The sequence below is a fragment of the Agelaius tricolor genome, unplaced genomic scaffold, assembly GCF_023055355.1.
Source record: "Agelaius tricolor isolate 1412-34295 unplaced genomic scaffold, bAgeTri1.0.p SCAF_5, whole genome shotgun sequence".
Classification (NCBI taxonomy): domain Eukaryota; kingdom Metazoa; phylum Chordata; class Aves; order Passeriformes; family Icteridae; genus Agelaius; species Agelaius tricolor.
In genome coordinates this window covers 32472839-32493632 of record NW_027269265.1, presented here as the reverse complement: position 1 = coordinate 32493632, position 20794 = coordinate 32472839, and the positions used below count along the sequence as shown (strand labels likewise).

The following is a 20794-nucleotide window of genomic DNA, read 5'->3' as shown; positions in this document are numbered from 1 at the left end:
GAGCTATTGAAATGTGTTCACCTGCAACATTTCCAAATAGCGATAAGAAACATACCCAACCCCCTGCTTGTACCAAGAATTCTTTGTTTGCTTGCAATTCTTTGAATCATTTCATCCATCAACAACAGAAAAGTATTGCTAATACTAAACATACCCAAGCATGTATAAAATCCCTTAAAATAGATAAAAGGTGTAAGCTTCCCATGTTTCTTCATCTTTCTTTTTTTACTTTTTTACCGAGTTCCAGGGAAACTCAAGTATCAATACTCCTAAACACAGAAAAAAAAGGGACAGTGGCATGAAGTGACTGTACTAAAAACTGTTGAGCTGGTATTGGAACAAAGGCCTCTTGCCCTCCAGTTCAGCATTAGGTGAACAAGATCACGTGGAAAAACTCCCCAGGTAACCACTGTTTGCTTAAACAGATAGGGCCTCTTATGATTTTCAAATCAATCTGAAAAGTGCAGAAAGCTTTTAGTTTTACAGTCAATATTGCTCTTCATATTGCCAAATAACTCAGAACCTTTAAACCCAGCAACATGAAACTTTAAACCAGGAATAAAGCTTGCAGTATTTATACATGGATTTTGAGAGCATCCATAGTCTGAACTTGCATTAATTAGAAACATTCCTAAGACAGTCCCTCCTTCCTTAAAAGCAATGCAACTTACACTTCCAATGTGGATGTATTCCACACTATTATACCATACCATTTAGAACTATTTAGGTTCAGAGTATATTTCTCAAGGAAGTGAAAAGCTCTTACCTCTCCACAGCGCTGTTTTGCTAATTCAGCTAGTCTGGATTTTAGTTCATTTATTTTCTCATTTGACAAGCCTTTTGAATTTTTTAGCTGTATTTCAGGAACTCTGTGGGACAGCAACAAAACATAAAAAAGTCCTCATTAGAAAAATTGAGTGTAAAAAGCAATAGATTGTTGATAAAAACTGTGTGAGGGAAAAGGAATGGAGTCCATAGTCACTTGGCAATTATAGTCAATGCTCAAATAAGTGGAATATAAATATTACATATACAAGATAAAGTCAGAAATACTGTCCCTATCATCAAATTTTCCGGTTGCAGATTACCTCTTGGTAACACTTAACAGCAGAACGACCAAAGAAACCCTGCACACTCTAGTAATTCAGTTCTTAACCACTAACTTTCTGAACAAGCCATTTAAAACATTACTAACATAACATTTAGATGTTTAAAATTTATTTATCACCGCTATACAGGTAACACAAACCCTAAGAAACAAATGCAATAAATAAATATCAGCTACATTTAAAAGATATTTTAAATAAAGTAAACAAGCAAAATGTCTGTAGATGTGTTATTTCAAACTAAAACAAAATAATGAGAGTAGCTGTTAGATCCTTGTTACAGGCTATAACTGACCTATCACTTAGTAAGGAAGAGCATTTCCCTTCTCCAGCACTCATGCCACAGCACAAAGGGATGGACTGAAGGGAGTTATGTTTTGGACTATCAGTGGTATAAGCACTGAACAAAATAGGGCACAGAGCAACACTTAGCCCAGGAATCACTTGCCTACACAAAATGGTGGGGCAGGCTTGTCACCTGCAACTCCTTCTACACTCTCTCTAGAGAATTCTTCCAAAAGCTAATCCAACAGAAAACAGAAGGCTTTAAATAGAAAGGAAATTCAGTCTGTCTCAGGTGAAAGAGTCAGGAGTTCAAGAAGTTTAACAAGGGCACTAAGACAGTGGCAGGTACTCCTGTGGTTATGTATCTCCAAACTACAAACTGGGGCTGCAGTTCTGCACTGACAATCTCATCCCTATTATTCTCCATTGCACAAAATACTAAGTCCAATTCAGGTGCCAAAGTTTAGAGTTGCATATTATAAAATACTCCAGGCTTAATAAATACTGACATGCAGAAAGCAAGACTAAGTTTTATTCCCATAAAACTACACGTCTTTTCAACTTACACTTTACTACAGAAAGCAGAGACAAAAGGTTATAATTTAATGTTCACTTACGTATCAGGGTAAGTATGTGGACACTTGACCCACAGGTCAACTTTGGCATACACTTCATTAGCACCGGTCAATCCCTGAGGACGCAGAACTAAATTAATTTCAGGAGGTTGTCGTACCTAAAACACAAACCAAAACTTCTGATTGAAAAGGTTTACTTGGTTTTGCTTTAATGAAAACACTCAACTCTCAACCTATATTACAGTAGAATACAGCTTAAACCATCCAAACCATGAAAAAAAAAACATTAATGTGTTGACATTGCTCAGTAGGAGTGAACGAGTCCACTGACTATCATGGTTTATCCAGTATATTTTTACAATTTCTTCAGAGATTCAGACTGACCAAAAATGAGGTTCTATAATAAAACTTTTGTTCTGCTTACTGTAATACAGCAGTAGAAAAAACATAAATAAACTTAACACAGGTTATTTATATCACAAATTAAAGCATTCATTGTAAGGACAGCATTTTTCTTTAGTGTTTAGATTACTAACCCAGGCATTATTTTCTTTTCCAACATGGCAACAGACCATAATGTCACACTGATATACACCTTACATGGCCAAACCAATGGACAGTATTTTTTTTCCTGTAGTTGTTTTTAGTGTTTTGCCATAAATCAGAATTTTAACAAGCATTGCCTTCCCCATCCCTAACCTGTTCAAATCACCTACTCAAAATCAGAATAAAGTAAAATATGCCTATATAAGTATTCCCAACTTTTTCTTTTCTTTTCAATTAGGTTTAAAAACAAACAACAACAACAACAAAAACAAAAAAAAACCAACCCAACAAAACAACCTAGCCTTTAGTAACATGAAAAAGAGGGAGGGAAGTAAGACCATATGGAACAACAAATACAGAAATAGATGGTAACTATCCCCTTTGCTTTTCTAGCAAGGAGGAGAACATCTCACAGGAAGAGGATATCAGGTGTGACCTTCAATACAGAGTGAACAGATCTGGAAACCCAACAAATTACTGAGAGTGTTTTCATCAAACTTCATAAGAAGAAAAGTCACAAGTTGCTGCAAAAAATTTAAGTTCAAGTCTCTGGCACAAAAGAAAGCAGAGGATATACAGTAGACATTCAAGACAAAAGAATGCAAAAAGAAACAACAGTAAAAGTGAACCTGTGGAACAGAACAGTGACCATTACCTCCAGATACAGGAAAAGAGTATAACAGACACAGCTGTAAAGGAAATATCAATTTGATGGGGACACGAAAGACAAATGGAACAGAGTCGCGAGTACCAGGCCTGAACATTATCTAGTTGTTAATTAAAAAAACCCCACACCTATAAAAATGAAAGCAAAACTAATATCATGGAAATAGGCGCACTGTGACAAAACCACAGCATATAATAACTATGTAAATATTGTCAGGTATACCGACGAGATTAATTAGTTGAGCAAGTATGTAATTAGTAGGTTGAGGAATGAATTAAGAGGCATTTTTTTAAAAGCCTTTAGACAATTATTTAGAATGCAGTTTATGGGTACAGCACTGATTATAGAGCAAGCGCTTTTATCTCGAGAATCAATCGCAAAGGTGGCCGGTTGCAGGACTGAAGGAAGGACCACGGACGGGCAGCGAGAGCCCCGACACGTCAGGCAAGGAAGACACGGAGCGGCCCCAGCGAGGCAGCGCCGGCCGCGCCCCCGCAGCCGTCCGGCCCCGCTCCGCACCGAACCCGCACCGGCCCGGCCCGGCCCGCTGCGCCTCCGCCCCGCGCCCGGCGCGCTGTGCGCGGACCCCGCTCGCTACCTTCCAGGCCTGGCTCTGCCGCAGGTCCTGGAAGTCCTGCCCGTAAATGGACTCCAGCACCTGGAGCTCGTTCTCCTGCCGCAGCTGGTAACTCTCCGGCGGCTCCGCAGCGAGCTCCGCCGGCAGCTGCCGCCCGCCGCTGGCCCGGGCCATGTCAGCGCTGCCGGCGGGGGCGCGCAGCGGCCATGGCGGGCCCCGCGCTGCCGCCCTGGGACCGGAGCCGGAGCGCGGCCCGGCACCGCCTCCGCCGCGGCGGCAGGAGGAGGAGGAGCCGGGGACCGGCGCCGCCGGCACCGCGTGGGGCCCCGTGCTTCGTCTGCAGGAAGGTGTGTGTCGAGGTGGAACGGAACCCTAAGGATCGCCGAGTGAAACGCCCTGCTCCTCACGGGACTCCCTAAACGAAACAGTGTGACTAAGAGCACTGTCCAAACTCTGGGAGACTCGGTGCCACTGCCACTTCCCTGGGAACCTGTTCTGGTGACCAACCACCCTCTGGGTGAAGAACCTCTTCTAATGTCCGGTCTGAGCTCCCACAGGATATGCCTCCAGGTATATCTGCATTACAGAGATACACAGCAAAGACAGTTGTCTACTCTGTAGATTTTTTTGAACTGACCTTGAGAAAGAGTCACAAAAGGGAAAAAATAACCACGGATTTCAGTATAGATTTCATGTAGAGCTGGGGCAGGATACAAGTTCCCGTGAAAACTGTAGAAAGGCTTCCACTGACAGCTGCAGTAGGGAGTAATAGCAGGTGGAGGGCGAACAGTCTTTGGTTGAACTGCGAACAAAACAGGGAGGCGGGTGTCCTTGGTGGGACCTGCTAGAGGGAGGCAGCTGGGGGCTGTCAGGGGAGCAGTGACAACCAAAGAAAATGTGCTTTCCTTCGGTCACTTCACACGGTAACTACTGAAAAGACCTGCCACGAGAGGGAGCCTTTAAAGTTTTGGGATCTTCATAAAGAAACCCCAAGTAAATTCATACAAGCTTATCTATTAGTGAGTAATCCCCAGCCAAAAAAAAAAAAAAAAAAAAAAAAAAAAAGTTACAGTAGTCTGCAGGTTGCTACCACGCACCCAGATATAGGAAAGTAGTTTTGGTGACTTTGACTTTACTCCGTGACCTTTGGGTACAGACTTTCTGTTATAAAGAAACCACTCATTTACACTAATGATTGGTTTCTATAGCCCTCAATTTGTACTTCTGAAATTGAAAGCTTGTTCCACGCATACTTTATCTTTCAGTGGCACTTAAAGAGTGTCGTTAGTATCAAATGAAAACCAAGTGTTAAATTGTATCACTCTTGTGATGCTGGTCTTTGTTCCTCACCATTCCTGGAATGTGTCTTTAGTGGCAGGGTCCTTCTATCTCATCTGCTTTTTGGTGGGAAGTGGCCTGGAAACAGACCAAAGCTCTTTAGTGTTTATCTAGCAACAACAGAGACATCCTTTTGCTCAGTCATGCGTGACCTGGGGCACTGTAACTGATCACTGGAGTTTCCTCTGGTACAATTGGGTATGCTCATTATCAATTTGTATATAATAAATAAAAAGTTTCCCTGCGTTAAAGACTGGAAATAAAAAAGTCCAGGCCAGAGATTCATCTTCTCTCCCACACAAATGCACAGCAAGAATGCCTCGGTGATGCAGTAAGTAATTAAGAAATGTCAGCAAAATTTCTTTTAACAGCAATTATGGGTTTATACTTCCCAAGCATGTGGTGTGGGGCACACAGCCCACCACACGGGAAATTCTCCCCTGTTACACTGCATAGCAGTGGGTGGGCCAGATAACAGTATGCCTTTTAAAGCTGCCTGACTTTCCCCTACTTTGTGACTTGGCAAAATTTTAACCAGTTAAGATGAAGTGCTCTAGACCAGATGTCTACCTCAAACTATTTTTTCCCCTTAATTACTTCTATAATGATTCATTGTTTCTAAGAAGAAAGCCAGAGTAAAATAACATAATCATAAAAACATTTTAAGAATTTGTTTTTAAAAATCTTGTACTCCAGCAGGAGTGTGAAAATTTGATGAGGAAGAGACAACCTTTTTTCAGTGCTGTGGCTTTGCTAGCTAACCTTCTGGAAACCTGCATGAACTGAACCAAATTACATTACTGCAGGGAGTCTTCACATGCTCAGCACAGATTTACTGGAATACGATGAACATCCACCGGCCTCAAACATGTGCCAGACTGCATCTGGATAGAAGCTTCCCTTCCAAGATTTAAGGCAAAATTTAAAACTCTCTCCCACAACATTAAAATTTAATTCTAGCAAATAAAATTTAAATGGTTTGTGAGAATGTGCTTTCACTTCCCCACGTGCATGGTGAGGGGAAGTCAGTCTTCCTATGAAGTGCAAGAGGGAGGAAAAAGGTTCTGAGTGTTAAGAGTAAGAAATTTGGCAGAAAATAAAACCTCTTGTATTCCAGCCAGTCTTCAGAGATCAGAGGGGCTGCATGCAGCTGGGCTTATTCCGATTATAACCAAATTAGCATGACATGGTCATGTTCAATGGGAACTTCCATGAGCAGATTCACAAATAATGTGGTTTATTGAAGCAACAGAAACAGTCTGAATAAATGCACAAACTATGATAGAGCTCTAATGATAACATTGTGTCAACTTGGGTAATAATAATAATAATAATAATAGCAGGTACATGCTTACCAAGACAGCATCTCCACTTGGATGGAGGGAGAGGAGAGTAGCCTGAGAACTGTCTCTGAGGTCTTTAAGGGTGTTTCTCCTAACAGATCTGCCCTCCTTACATACAGTGCAATCTGATCCCCCTATTTCTAAGTTACCTATAGCATGGTCTAAGCAGAGCATTGAATAATGCAGTCATTTATGTGGTAGCATGTACTTCATTAAGCTTATTAGCATATGCAGACATGAGCATTTTAATATTTAAATGACTTTTAATCAGACAAAGATTTCTTTTTTGGCCATGGTGTCCTTCAAAGTTCCAGCTGTGCAATTTACTTCTGTTCTGTTCCATTCCTATTTCAAACCCAAACCATCCTATGCCCACAGGACCTCTTCCTTTTGCCAGCTCAATCTTTCTTGGCTATGTAGATCTATGCAAAGACAATGCAGAGGGTACACAGTGTAGGCTGTAGACAGTAAGCATTAACTCTTGCCTGGCTCCTTGGTCATCATTCCATACCAATGGAGGAACTGAAGAAAGGGACAGCTGTGTGAGGAAAAGCACCTTGCAGGTGACTGGGAGGTGAAGGGACTGAGGTCAGACTCTGGTTACAGACACTGGCCACAAGAATGCTGGAGGCCAAAAGGAGGAAAAGGCCTGTTTGGGAAAGGAAAGATAAAGGGAAAGCATGGTGAAAGCTGCTGATTATTGCCTAGAAAGTGGGGGGAAATGGGACTGGGTGGACAAAGTGAATGAGTTATGTGTGAGAGGAAAAGGTAGGAGGGTGAGTGAGTCTGAGGCCACAATCAGAGTGAGTCAGAGATGTGAATTACTAGACAAGTGGCTGGAGCAATGAACTCCTAGAGGAATGAGAGGAGGCTGCAAATGGCTGGGCCCAAACACATGGAGGTACAAGCAGAGGCTTGGCCAACAGCCTCCAGGATCTGTGGTGGGATGGGGCAATGGCAGTCCCCTATCCCTGTGGTCAGCAAGTGTCTTTGAACCCATGGCACAGCACCTAGCTCTGTCCTGGATCACTGAAGTTCACATCGCAGGAGAACGGGCGAATGTTACTGGAACACATCTCATGGGCCTGGGGTGCCTGAGGAAGCCCTGCTCTGCCAGGGCTGAGCACATGGATAGCTCCTCTTCCCAGGGCACTTCCAGACTGGCAGCTAGTGGCTGAAAAAACCTTTTTGGCTTAATTTTTAACTAGCACTAGTCTCCAAATTAAAGGCAAACGTGTATCCACCATATGGAGGCACATCATCTGTAGAATCAATGCCCTTATTACAACCACTTAAGAGCTTTTCTGGAAAATTATACATTTAGAAAAAAAAACTATTTTAACAAGTAACATGCGTATGTAGAACGCAGCATCTTCTTTTGACAGTCTGTCATCAGCATTAGGGACCTGTTTCAAAACACCGGTTTAAAAGGCGCCCGCCCGCTCCCACAGCCCCCGAGCGAAATGGCGGCGGCGCCGAGCGCCGCGGCCGCGTTACGTGATGGCGGCGCGCCCGCCCTGGGGAGCGCGGCGCGCCGGCGGCTCCCGCTTTCCCCGGCTCGGGATGGCCGCAGGGTTTGGCTGTCCGGGGCCGCAGGGGCTCGGCGCCCGCGCCGGGATGTGGGAGCACGAAGGAGCAGGGCTGCCGCTGCCAGCCGCGCTCAGCGCGGGGCGCGCCAGGATCGTGCGGATCGCTCGAGCGCCCCCCGCCTTGCGATCCAAACCCCAGCTCATTTTCCCCGAGGAACAGCGGGAGCGCAGGGGCAGCCCCTGAGCAGTCGCTGGCCTCTCTGGACGCTGTGCGAGGGTCTCCGCGGCGTCCGGCGCCGCGCAGAGCCAGCAGAGAGACGGGAGGGAGCCGTGTCTCGCCACGGGCGGAGCGGGCAGGAGCAGAGGAGAGAGAGGGAGCAGGTGTGCCACGGGGAAAGCCGTGCTCTTCCTCTCTCAGGGCTGTGAGCAAAGCCTGAGTCAACGCTGAGAGTGCCGTGGGGGGACAGAGTTGGTGTCTCCCCAGTTTTGCCGGCCGGTTTTGCTGTGCAGTGAGCCCGTGGCCGTGCGAGCGTGTGCGCGGCGGCCGCGCCGCGACCCTCGGCAGCGGAGGGAGGATGAGCCGCGGTGCGGGATGTGATTCTGGGGACCACGATTCCTTCTCTCTCGCATATTGCGGTAAAACATGCTGAGGAGACCTGTGGCGGGGTGAAGCAAAAACTATGGCACATCTGATTGGAAGGAGAAGCCTGGTTTGTTTTCTGTTTTTGTTTACTGGCTGTCATGACTTACTAGGTGACAACGCGAACAGCCAGCCCTGCTTCTCGGGACACAGGAATGTGGTGAAGATGCCTCCGAGAGGCAGAGACCGGGCTTTATCCTCAGAAGCGTCTGTTTGCCTGTGGGCTCCATTCATTCACTAAAGACAAGGGCTGGACAACCGGTGTTATTAGGGGGCAGCAAGGAAGGCAGAACCTCGCCATGGGGTACGACAGAAGCTGGGTGCTGGTGAATGAAAGCGACCATGCCCCGTCCCAGGCTGTCACCGGAGCTCTGGAGACGGGCAACGCCTCGGCCGGGCAGATGGTGTGGCAGGGCGGGAATGTCAGCGAGGCGGGCGCCGTGAAGAGCGAGGAGCACGGCGAGGAGCAGAGCTACCGGCACTTCACCACCACCGTGCAGGTTGTCATCTTTGTGGGCTCTTTGCTGGGTGAGTGAGAGTTGCTGGAGTTCCTAGTTGATTTTATTTAATTTTTGGTTTAAATCCTTGCGGTCAGGGACTGCAGACCAAAAGGTACCTGGCATCACTGGTTGCCTTCGTGACTCTTCTTGCTGCATTTCTGGTCCTCAGGTGTATGATTTAAAGTTCCTTGTAGGTTTTGATGTGTAAAAGCTGTTGCCGTAAAATGTATTCGTCATGGATACATTACATTGTACATTAGACGTATGTATTACTTAGTAACCTTCTCTACTAGAATTTAAACGGGCAAAATTTAGATGGGTTCATGACGTGTTTATTTTCAGCTGCAATGGGATCTGTTCTCTTTAACATAAACAAGGGTGTGGAGTGTTTTAAAACAAGTTTTGCTGAATTTCTGTTTCACTCTGCAGTAATTTGGCATTTGTGTCCCCCAGATTTTAAATAAATCCTTTAGAAGTACTTTATACTGTAAATATGTATAACCACGTGCAATCTTGCTTTACAGTAGGAATCATGTGTTGTCATATGAATCATATGTGGTTGTAAGGTATTGCTATATAATTTTACAAATGTGTGTACATTTGCTTTCTTGATGCTTACTCCAAATTTTGTTAGGAATATGTGCGCATTTCTTAGCAAAAAAAAAAAAAAAAAGAAAAAAATTCCAAAACAAAAGTCTAAGGCAAAATAAGCCTTATGGTGAGTCAAGTTAGCACTGTTTGGGAGATAAGTAAGTTGGATTTCAGTAAAATGTCACTACTACCTCAATCATTCAAGGCTTTACACACAGGGCTTGAGTGAGAAAGCACCCAGCTTTTCTTAAGGGAGTTAATCAGGAATTTGCTGACGGGCATTGGCTCATTTTATCAAGGATTTGTTTTGGATTTTTTGGATTTTCCTGATCCTGAGTAATGCTAAAGTCCATTTTTGTGGTCATGGTAATAAATTCTAATATCTATATCCTTTTGGTAACATTCCTTAATAAGTAATATTCCTTAAATAAGTTTTAAGAAGATGATAAGCATAGCCATGTCCCAGTCAACAATGGACTTACTGGCTCTTACTGTAAATCACTGAGTTTTTTGGCATCAACTATTCCTCTGTGCAGTGGAGATAATCCTCACGGTTCTTGCTTTTTTTTCTTCTTGGCATATAGTGTGGGGAAAGGATACTTTTAATATCATAGGTACTCTGTGGCTTTTTCTATGTTGGGTAGTACCTGGCACAAAAAAATAGCCAGCAAACAGTGTCCTAAAATAACAAGACTAGATGAAGAAAGCTAGAATTTTAATTCTTTCTTTTTTTGGGTTTTGAACCTTAGAGAGAATAAATTTGAGTCATATGTCCAGATCCTGTTTCATGAGCATGGATCCTCCAAAATTATTTGAAGAAGAAAAGAGACATTATCACGTAGTCATTCCTTCAGCAGCTAGGAGTTCTAAAAAACCAACAAACCAACCAACCAACCAAAAAATACCATTGGTACAAATTTTGCAAGATTAATGTAAGTTATGGTTTGGCCTCCTGTAATTTGTTTTCAAGACATGGAGAAAACATTTCAAAATGTCACAAGGGGTTTATTTGCTGATTGGATGGCTGGGAGGCTGATGAAATTTCCAGATCAATAACTTTTCCAGGCCTGTCAAAGAGCTAAACAGGGGAGGAAATAATATACTTTTTTAATTATGAAAGTGCACTAGTCCAATGACAAATGTTAGCAGTGGGCCTCATGCATTTACAGTGATGGAAACCAATCTAAACTATTTTTTTGAAACTAGTAGCCTTTGCTACTAGTCTCCCTGTGTCCCTGAAGTGCTAATTTAAAACATTGATGATACACAGTATCATAACAGCTGAGAACTTTGGAATCTTTAAAAATGTCTTCCCATATCAACCCAATGAATGTACTACTATTTCTTTTTTACTGAATGGAAAGAAAGCCACATCTCTCATATGTTGCCAGGAGTTTTGGATGTACAGTATCTCTGTGTCAGCAAAGGATAACAAGTGGTTATTTGCCTCACACTTAATGCTTCCAGAAATGCTGTTAATTGTCATTTATCCTCTGCTATGGTCCTTGGAGCATGAGTGGCATCCAGCTCTTTTCTCCATCATGTGAGCCCCCCTGCTAAGCTGCAGAACAGCAGTTCTTTGCCCTAGTGAGTCCCAGGTTCTTCTTTGCAGAGGGGCAGCCCTTCAGTAGGTGGATGAGACAGACCTTCTCCCTAAAGCCTGAGATAGGGTCACACCCCTCAGGGGTAGCATGTGCGGGTTTGAATCCTTTCTGGTTTGGGTGGATGTGCAGCTTGTGCATTTCACATCATCAGTGCTTGCCCAAGCACTTTGCTATTGATAAAATAGCATTAATTACCCTTTTAAAGGAAAAAAAAATTCAGCTTGAAATGGAACAAACCTGTATGACTCACCCAGTCTTGATAATGATTGCAGGGGTCTGACATTAGCAGGAGTGTGCAGCATGGAGAGGTCCAGGTCCTGCAAGAGGGAAGAATCGCAGTTGGTGTTGTGAATTTAATTTAGGTCCCTGCTGTGCACAAGAATGTTTTCAGCTGTGAGAGAGATGCCTGTTATGGTTTTCTTTTCTCCCATTTAAGACCTTTATTTGAGTCCTGTGGAAAGACTTGGGACACTAGGATAAATTCTTGTGTTAGTTCTCACTGTGATATGACAGAACAGTGCCGTTTTGAGTGTTTCATTATATCTACTGAAGGCAAGGAAGAGTCAAATTTTTTTTTTCTTTTTCTTTATTTTAAGCTTGGAATGACATATGGCTCCCTTTCCAAGTGACTAAAGTTTTAATAGCTTTCTTTTTATCAAAGAAGATTCCTGAGATCATTTTTGCGGTGAATATAGGAGTACAGCAATACTGATCTGCGAGGTGTATTTTTCTCTTGCTGTTAGAAGGAATCAGTATGCATAGACTAATTATTACTTCAGCTTTGAAAGAAGAAGGAGAGTGTATCACTTCTGAGTTTTGGTGGGGAGAGGTCACTAAAGGTGGCTGCAGCCTCTTTCAGTTGAGTGCGAGCAGTAGGGTGAGATCTTGGAAATGAAGAGGGTCTCCAAAGAGCTCTTGGAACCAGTGTGCACAGTGACCTTAGTTGGAAAGGGAGATAAAAATGATGGCTGAAATGCAGTGGACAATAGCACCTTCTCAGGAAAATGGAAAGGAAGACCAGAAATAAGAGTTTTGAGGCAGATGAGGATGTGGGCTCTCTCTCTGAACATGGACTTCCCACGGTTTACTTACTTGCATATAAAGTTGCAGCAGATAAGTAGAGGAGCTTATGAGTTGTGTTTTTACTGACAGGTGTAACTGAATGCTCATGTCATGTCAGGTTTAGGTGAGATTATATCCCATTGTAGAATTATAATGCAAAAGTGTTTGGGTTGGAAAGGACCTTAAAGGTCATCTCATTCTAGCACCCCTGCCATGGGCAGGGACACCCTTAGTTAGAGCAGGCTGCTCAATGCTCCATCCAACCTAGCCCTGAACACTTCCAGGAGCAGGGCATCCACAACTTCCCTGGGCAATCTGTTCCAGTGTCTCACCACCCTCACAGTTTATTCTTCCATATATCTAACTGAAATTTCCCCTTTACTGGGTTGGAGTTTCTGTTCTTTTCATATTTCCAGGGTATGAGAATCAACTTTTGTTCCTGAGGCTGAGTATGTTCACAATTTTCATATTATATAAAACTGAATTTCTTCTTTAAAAAAATAATTATTGTAAGTCGTTTAGGAAAAAAATCCACACACACAAAATTGATGCAATTTACAACGAGAAAGGAAATGTCTTTAGTGCTGATGTCTACTCCCCAGAATGAATATGCATCTTACTTTCTATGCATTTTTTACTAGCTGTATCCCACATAATCCCAAATCCAGGAAGCTTTCCCAGACATTTTAGATCAGTGCCTTATTTGAGGTTTGGGGAATTAGGCTCTATGTTACTTACTCTTTCAGCTTCCTAAATCTGTCCTGTACAGAAGGAAATTTAACTGGAAAGGCTGAGGATGCTCTGCTAAAGTTCCAACTCTGTTTCAGTGGTTATAGTGCATTTTGGAAAGCCATGGGTTGGATTGGTTGCCTCCTGGTTTCCAGCCATGTTTTGAAGGAAAATTATGTGCTTTGAAAGAGGTGTGCAGAGTGAACCTCTGCTGCCTTCCCATTGTCCTGTAGGACAGGCTTGCTCCTTTTCATGAGGATTTCCCAGTCTCCCTCTGCCCCTGAAACTGATCTTCTCCTTGTCTTGGTATCTGTGCAGAGAGATGTAAAACAGTATTGCAGCAACTAATTTTTAAAGGGATAGGTCCCTTATCGGTACAAACCTGAAGTAAGACACCCTAGGTAACAAACATTTACCTAATGTTTACAAACATTTGCCTAATGTTTGTAAAGGCAAATGTATGTTAGCACAAGGAATAGAATATCTATTTTTTAATAGCTACCAGTAAAGCTTGCCATAGGCATCTTCTGTAAAGAATGGAGCAGGGAATCTTGAAGTAAAAAATACTGCAGATATATGACTCAAGGCTAGACTGAGAGAATTTTTAAAGAATGAGGATCATGTCTGCAAGAGCTCCAGCCAAAATTTATAGCTATGCCCACAAAAAAGGATAGAGTTACCTGATGGTAAGAAACAAAAAAGTTTGGGGATGGGAATTACGATGTTTTGTTTCACTGGTATCACACTTATAAGAAGTGCCCTAGATGAAATCTTCTAAAACATCGAGTTTGCATAGATTAATTTAGTTGCTGATTAGCTGAAATAAAGTTTGGCAAAGCAAAAGGTGACTGAAAATCAAGTCTCAAAGGAAGCATCAGGCAAATGATGCTATGAGTGGTGGTTGCATGTACTACTAACTGCGTAGTATTACCATCTTGCAGTACCATAACATTGTAGTAATAATTTTCCCCTGCAGTTTTGTATGGGTGGTTCTGAGCCTCAGGAGTCATGGACTGTGCAGCAGTTATGTCCCGTCCAGGATGCACCTTGATAAAGTCAATGTGGAAGAGATGTTATGCTTTTGTTTTTTATGTGTGTTCAGTTGAACTGCTAAGCAATTCTCTTTGGAAGAAAAATTGAGTTTGAGGAAAGGATGAAGAAGAGGGGCTGTGAGAGTGCTGGGGCTCCTGTTGCCATGGAGACCTCTCTTCTCCCCGAGCTTCTGCAGAGGTGCCTTGTCTGGCTTTGGCTGAGGGGCCCTTCAGGTAGCACTGCTGCTGCCTTTTAAAAGAGAGGCTTTGGGAAAACAGCCCTTTACCTAGCCTGGAAGTATGAGATGCAATGATTTATACCTGAAATGCATATGCCTGATACTGTGGGGAACTGTGTGATGAAGAGTTCCTCAGACATGTATTGGGGGGGGGTTAACCAATGTCTCTAAAGATCATGTGTGTCAAGGATGTTAAACTGGTGCCTTGTAGACAGCCATTGATCCCATTTATCCTAGAATCACAGAATATCCTGAGTTGGAAGGGACCCACAAGGATCATCGAGTCTGACTCCTGGTCCTACACATGACAGCCCCAAGAATTACACCATGTGCCTGAGAGTATTTTCCAAATGCTTCTTGAGCTCTGCTGCTGTGTCCACTTCCCTGGGGAGTCTGTTCCAGTCAGTACCCAACCACCCACTGGATGAAGAACCTTTTCCTGATATCCAATCTGCACCTTCTCTGACAGCTTCAGGCCATTCTCTCAGATCCTGTCACTGGTGGTCACAGAGAAGAGATCAGTGCCTGCCCCTCTGGCTCCCCTCATGAGGAAGTTGCAGACTGCTGCTGTTTAGGGAGAAACTGATTCATACCAGTCATTTTACTGTCTGTACTCCCCTGTGAACACTTTAATGAGAGCTATGAACCACAGCTCTTTAACTAAGTGACTGGATGTCATGATTTGCTTTTTATTGTGAGTTACAGTTGCTGAAACACCTGCTGGTGTGTATCACTTGATTGTTTTGAACTTCAGTGAAAATCTAGATCCGAGATTTTGTATTGATGTCATGGGCAGTAAGTTAGTGTTTCAGGCATGAATGAACCCATGCACTTAGCAAGAATTTTAAATAGTGTTAGTTCTGTTACAGATTTCATTTAGTGGCTTGCTATTAGGAAGGTGTCATGAGCTCTTAAATGAGGGGTTTTTCTCTATTCTGTTCATCTTTAATTTCTTTTTTCTGTGATGTTGGAAAAAGTACGTTTGCCACTGAGGAACATTTTTCAAGATCTAGGAAATTGTATACATCTCCACAAAAGGTGCTGGCTGTGCTGCAGAATCCTGTAGGCCAGTAGAGGTGTTCCTGCTGCAGCTCCATGTCCTCAGAATGAGCAATAGCAAGGCTGAGCACGCATTCCTAAGAGGCTCACATGCAAACAATACATCTATACCTATTACCCATGAGCAGCCACACAGACTGACACAGCAAGAAAATGCAGCATTCAGGCAGATACAAGGTGTATCAATGGCCTCATCCTTTTCCCCTCTCTGGGGAAGGATGAAAGCCCATTAGTATAAAATATATAAGTATATGGATATATAAGCCAATATGGATCACTCTGTAGCAGCTGGTCCTAGACTCCCAGTCTGCCCAGTAGCTGGCCTGGGATCCTCTTGTCTCCCAGTTGCCTCACACACAGACACACAGATGTAGATGGCTTTCTCCAGGAGCTGGTTTGGAGCTCCTGGTCCTCTCAGAGCCCTTTTGTCCCCCCTGGTTACCTGGATCACACCTATGGCCACACCAGCATTGGCTTCCTGAGCATCTCCTTCTTGCTGGCTGGTCTGGCTTGGTTGTCAGTCATGATCACACACTGAACACGCTCACACAAATGCTCACTCTGTCTCTCCAGGCACTGCCATCTTGATGCATCAGCCCTGATGTCCCATGGTCTTTCCCCAGTTACTGCACTTGGATTTCTGTTTGCTCACAGCTCCATGGAGGAGAGAGCTCCTCACCCATGAGAAGAGTTGGCAATGGAGTTTAATGACAAGGTGGGACAGACTGTGCTGATCAGGTGCAGGGTGTGGCCAGACCAGTGTATGAACTAAATGCCAATTTATAGATGCCTTTTATCTCATTTTCCCACTGATCTCATGCACTTTTTCCTATCCAAACCACCATGGCTGGATACCTGGAGCTTGGACTGTAAGATAAGTCACCACAGTGGGAACTTGAGATAAGATAAAGGAGATACTATTGTCCAGGTGTTATCTCAGACCTAGGGACATGTTAGAAAAGCTTGGGGAGAAGAATCTATCACTGGTAATGGGCTCAAATAATGCTGGATTTACAAGCCTCAAGGACAGCCAACTCAGCAACTGTGCTGAAATCAGCTCAGATTCCCTAAAAGGTAATTCTGGCAGGGGCGGATTGCAACCACCAACTCACAGCCCACCAGCTCAAAAGAAGAGAGAGAATAAGCACGTGCACTTATTAGCCTTAGAGGTGAGGAAATAATATAGCCAACAGAATAAGAGAACTGTGTAGTCAATGAGCATTAATTCCTTTGTTTGCTAGGATGTATAAATAGCAAAATGTTTTGAATGACCTTGAGATCCCCACCACTGAGAAGCCCAGGGTGAAGAAGGACCAACAGAATATCACTGGATCCACAGGTGGTGACTATTTTCTACTTGATTTCTCCACTGCTCCCTCTCTCTTTTCTATTTCTTTCTACCTCACATACATTGTTAAATAAAATCTGTGTTACTGGCTTTGGCATGTAGTCTGGTTTTATGGGGAGCTTTTGGGACGGGAGCTCCTTTCTCTGAGTAGGATTTTGAGGTTCCCACACTTGCTGTCTCCCTGCTCCTTCATGGAGGTGAATATTTCCTAATATAGGCTACAAGACTCTTTGATATTTGGTTAAGATGAGACTCTGAGATCATATAGGAGATGCACACTAGTGGGAATATCAATGTGAAGTGCTTTGCAGAAAAAAAAAAAGATTTTATATACATCCTGTATATATTTAAGGAAAATTTTCCATATTACCAAAGTAATGTTTTGTTTTCCTGTTGTCCTTGTTTTTGATCCCATCACAGAATTTGTAAATGACTCTAAATAGTCTTGGGTGTCCAGTATGGGAGCTCACTGGGGCAATAGCTAAATTGGATGCCCAAAGACTTGGGATTTCTCCATGTTATGTTTCCTATACTTGCTGTCTCAATATCCAACGAGGAACAAGTTCTCAAAATGTTTTGATAGTGGGGTAGGTACTGCTAGAAAGTTTGCAAATGGCAGAAATACTAGTGAAACAATTATTGTATTGTACCTTTGTTCATCTCACTGCTGATTAAATGCTCTCCCTGCAGGAAATACAGCTTCTTGTTTTCTGAACAGTACTGTTACATGTAAGCCTTTTTTATTTTTAGCATCTTTAAATTAGATTTAGCTGCTGGAAGCAGGGAGAAGAACTGGTGCCTTGTAGTCAGCCAGCTTCCACAGAAACATTGCAATAAGGAAAATATCCTGGACTGAAAGTCTGGCTGAATAAGAAATTGTGTAACCTCTCATGGTAAGGCATGAGTTTAGCCAGACAATGCAAATGGCATTATGGTGGTAACAAAAGCAGCAGTGAAGCTGGAATGGTGATGGCAGGGAGAGCTCTGATTGTCTTATTCTCAGCTCATGCTCTTGCTGTCATTGGCAATTGCTGGGAAATCGCTGTGGACTGCTGCCTTTTAAAATGGTTTATTAGTTATGATATTCTATGCTGTAATTGACATTCCTTTCCATTACAAATAATCTGGATCCTAGGAAATACGGTCCTTCCTTCTGTTCTGCCAGTTCTCTTGGGATGGGGGAAAAAAGCCTCTAGTTGTTTGGGAAACAGAGACTATTTTTAGTCTGCTTTTTTCTACCACCTTTGACTTATTTTCTTGTCTGTCAAAGCAATTCCATACAAAGACTCATGAATTTCTTCCAGAAGACTGATAAAATACAAAGTGATCTTGCTTCTTGTGTAATCTCTTGTATCTTTGTCCACAAACCTTGTGTCACTTGGCATGTTTCCAGATCCCACCACACCTTACTTTGGTTGTACCTATATTTTGTGTGGCACAACTAGATAATTTCTTTGATACCATAGAACAAACAAAAAAGTCAGTCATAAAAGGGGCTAAAATACATTTTCTTCTGCTATTGCCTGAATTAATTGGAACAAGTGGAAACCACTGAGATAAGGTGGTTTTTTTTTCACTTTAATAGCTGTAATTTTTTAGGAGTATCTAGAAGAAAAAGAGTTGTCTGATTTGCCTTTTCCATTTGTGGTATTAGGCTGTTTATTTCCCATTTCTTTTTCAGAGGAGCATTAGCTACAACCCCTTTGGATTGTATCAGTCTGAATTAGGGACTTCTCTGCCCCTGAGCAGGTAATCACATATATTGTGCTCTGGCCAATAACATTGTTTCTTTTTGGAATTTGGCTGGCACATTGAGCTTAACATGTTAGTTTTTAAAGGTTTTATTAATTTAGCTTGTCTTTTTGCTTCAGTGACTAAGATTGCTGTCCTCCTGCTGTACTGTAGGGTGGTGGCTGTGTTTAGTGCTTAGCAGTAAATTAAGATGTAGCTGCTTGGCAAATGCTCGGAGTAGCCTCACCAAACTCCCACTTACCCAGAGCACATAGCTACCAAAGGAAGCAGGCTAGGGCTGAACTCACCTGTCTTGCTTGGCCTTCCCCCTGCTCCTCTCTTTCCTGGGCAAAACAGCTGTGCCACCTGCCCTGTGTGATTGCCCTTTGTTTGTTACATGTTCTCCCAGCACAGAGAGATAAGCATTCATCCTATTTTGTTTGGCATGCACAGATAGCCTGTGATGCCTGGACACAGCATCCATCCTTTTTTTTTATTGACATGTTGTGTCTCCATCTTGCCTAAGTTAGTCTGGGAGAGGACCTGTATGTGTACAGTAACACTGTGTATATGACTGCTAATCATCATGGAATTACAGGGGGATGTTGCCACATACAACATACTGTTCTCTGACATGTCCGTGGCTTTTTTTGAGCCCATATTTTAAAAGATAGAGGCTTATTTTGCCCAGTCCACACAAACATTGATGCATTAATAGAAAATGAGAACATTGAAAGGAACATCATGTACAGGTCAGCAGAATTATTATTATACTTACAGAAAAAGCTGTAGAACTCAATAGTCTATTACAGAATGTTCTTTTACTCCACTTATAAAAATTGTTATCTGTTATCCTTATTTTCATCCACTGCAGTTCTCTAGTGTTTATGTAAGATTTGGTTAAGTATTCTATTAAGTATTCAGTATTCTATGTCTGCACTTTTATTTGAAAAAAAGAATAAATTGCCACCACACTAGAATTTCTCTGACTGTAACAAGCCTTTGTAATAGGACAGCAAAGACATCCTTTTTTTTAAATTTGTTTTTTAAAACACAGTCAGTAGAAGAAAAGAGATACTAAAGTCCAGAGAGCAAAGGAAAGAGTAAAAGAAGTCAGAGTATGTGAAGGTAGCAGAAGGAGCAATGGTTGTGATGTGCACAGAGAATCATACAGCTGAAATTGTTCAAAATGATGAGTGAGTTTTGGCTGTCTGTCCTGAGAAGCCATACAGATGGATGGTCACCATCTGCTGAGTATCGGGCTTGGGATACCCACCCAAAGAATCCTCCTCTGCTTTTGCAAAATTGGGCCATAAGTGACTTCCAAAGGTAACATGGCTTCTTAGGGAATACTGTGATCTTATCTCAATACTCCTCCTATTTGTGGTCTCTCATTGTAGACAATGGCCAGGTTCTACCTTTGGAAGCTCTAGAAAGAAAATATTCATATACTTCTGATTTTAGAAACCCCCCCCTCCCCACACCCACATCCCCCCTCTCCCTCCTACACACTTCTATCGTGTTTCAGTCAACTTACTTTATAATAAATTTTTATTTGAAAAATGATTCACTACACTGGAAGAGTCTTAATTAGAAAATCCCTGCTGGTTGTTGAGTGCTTTTAGTTATTCTGATTAATGAGACACTGCCACTATGTGGAATAATTCTGCCATGATATGGAAAGTCTTTTAAACAATTTGCTGCTGCTTAGGGGTTCCCTAAGATTGATTATAAACTGAGATCATCACAGGAGCATGCAATAAAAAAAAATTCTGTGCTTTTTTAAACTCTGTTGCAAAACCTGTAAAGAACTGGAATAAAGACTGAAATCTGACTGTAGATATGAAGGTGAGTTGCACAAATTTACCTTGGTCTATGGAAAAGAAGCAGGCAGACCAAAGAGGTTTTTTACATCTCCTTTTTCCTGTAGCCTTTTTACTGTTTTGGTGCTAAACCGACTGAGTGCAGTTCGAGTTTTTTTTTTAGATTTGTTGTTTTTGGCATGGTAACTGCTGTGACAGCAGCATGAAATACGAGTCTCAGACTAGTAGTACGTTAGCTAGTTCTTAGGGAGTATGCTTTGGTTTTCCTTCACAAAGGAAAGTAGGTGCCAGGAAGCTCAGTGCCATGTCTAGAGCAGTGACTGCTCCAGAACTGCTCTATCCCATCTGTGTAGACTAGAGGTATAGTGGAAATATGCTCAAGTGCTTTAAAGCATTTGAAAGAAAATGGATTTAGAGAAAAAAAATTACCCACTTATATCTTTGGTAGCCAACAAATACAGCATGAAAATA

General features: G+C 42.6%; 2 protein-coding genes and 1 long non-coding RNA gene across 11 annotated transcripts in view; 2 read left to right on the top strand and 1 right to left on the bottom strand.

Annotated features, from left to right (window-relative positions):
• Positions 1-4080, bottom strand: part of EIF2AK4 (eukaryotic translation initiation factor 2 alpha kinase 4) — a 38605-nt gene extending 34525 nt beyond the window's left edge. For 2 of the 7 annotated variants that reach the window (XR_011679211.1, XR_011679210.1), the window contains exons 1-3: positions 3778-4080; positions 2009-2124; positions 767-869 (exon numbers count right to left, since the gene is read on the bottom strand). Coding sequence is in view for 4 of the 7 variants with exons in the window: in XM_071427058.1 (XP_071283159.1) it covers positions 767-869; positions 2009-2124; positions 3778-3930 (372 nt within the window). In the remaining 3 variants the exon portion in view is untranslated. The remainder of the gene's footprint in view (positions 1-766; positions 870-2008; positions 2125-3777) is intronic. The other 5 variants (XR_011679209.1, XM_071427058.1, XM_071427056.1 and 2 more) reach the window with 3 other exon arrangements.
• Positions 4081-4137: 57 nt separating this feature from the next.
• On the top strand, positions 4138-6069 carry LOC139590040 (uncharacterized). Of its 2 annotated transcripts, none has more exons than XR_011679214.1 (2): positions 4138-4326; positions 5794-6069. It is a non-coding gene; the product is annotated as an uncharacterized lncRNA (long non-coding RNA). The 2 variants fall into 2 exon arrangements; XR_011679213.1 differs by having other exon boundaries at positions 5791-6069.
• Positions 6070-7933: 1864 nt separating this feature from the next.
• GPR176 (G protein-coupled receptor 176) overlaps positions 7934-20794 on the top strand; it is a 32143-nt gene continuing 19282 nt past the window's right edge. The window contains exon 1 of one of the 2 annotated variants that reach the window (XM_071427054.1): positions 7934-9134. In XM_071427054.1, the coding sequence (XP_071283155.1) occupies positions 8906-9134 (229 nt within the window). In that variant the 5' untranslated portion in view covers positions 7934-8905. The remainder of the gene's footprint in view (positions 9135-20794) is intronic. The other variant, XM_071427053.1, reaches the window with a different exon arrangement.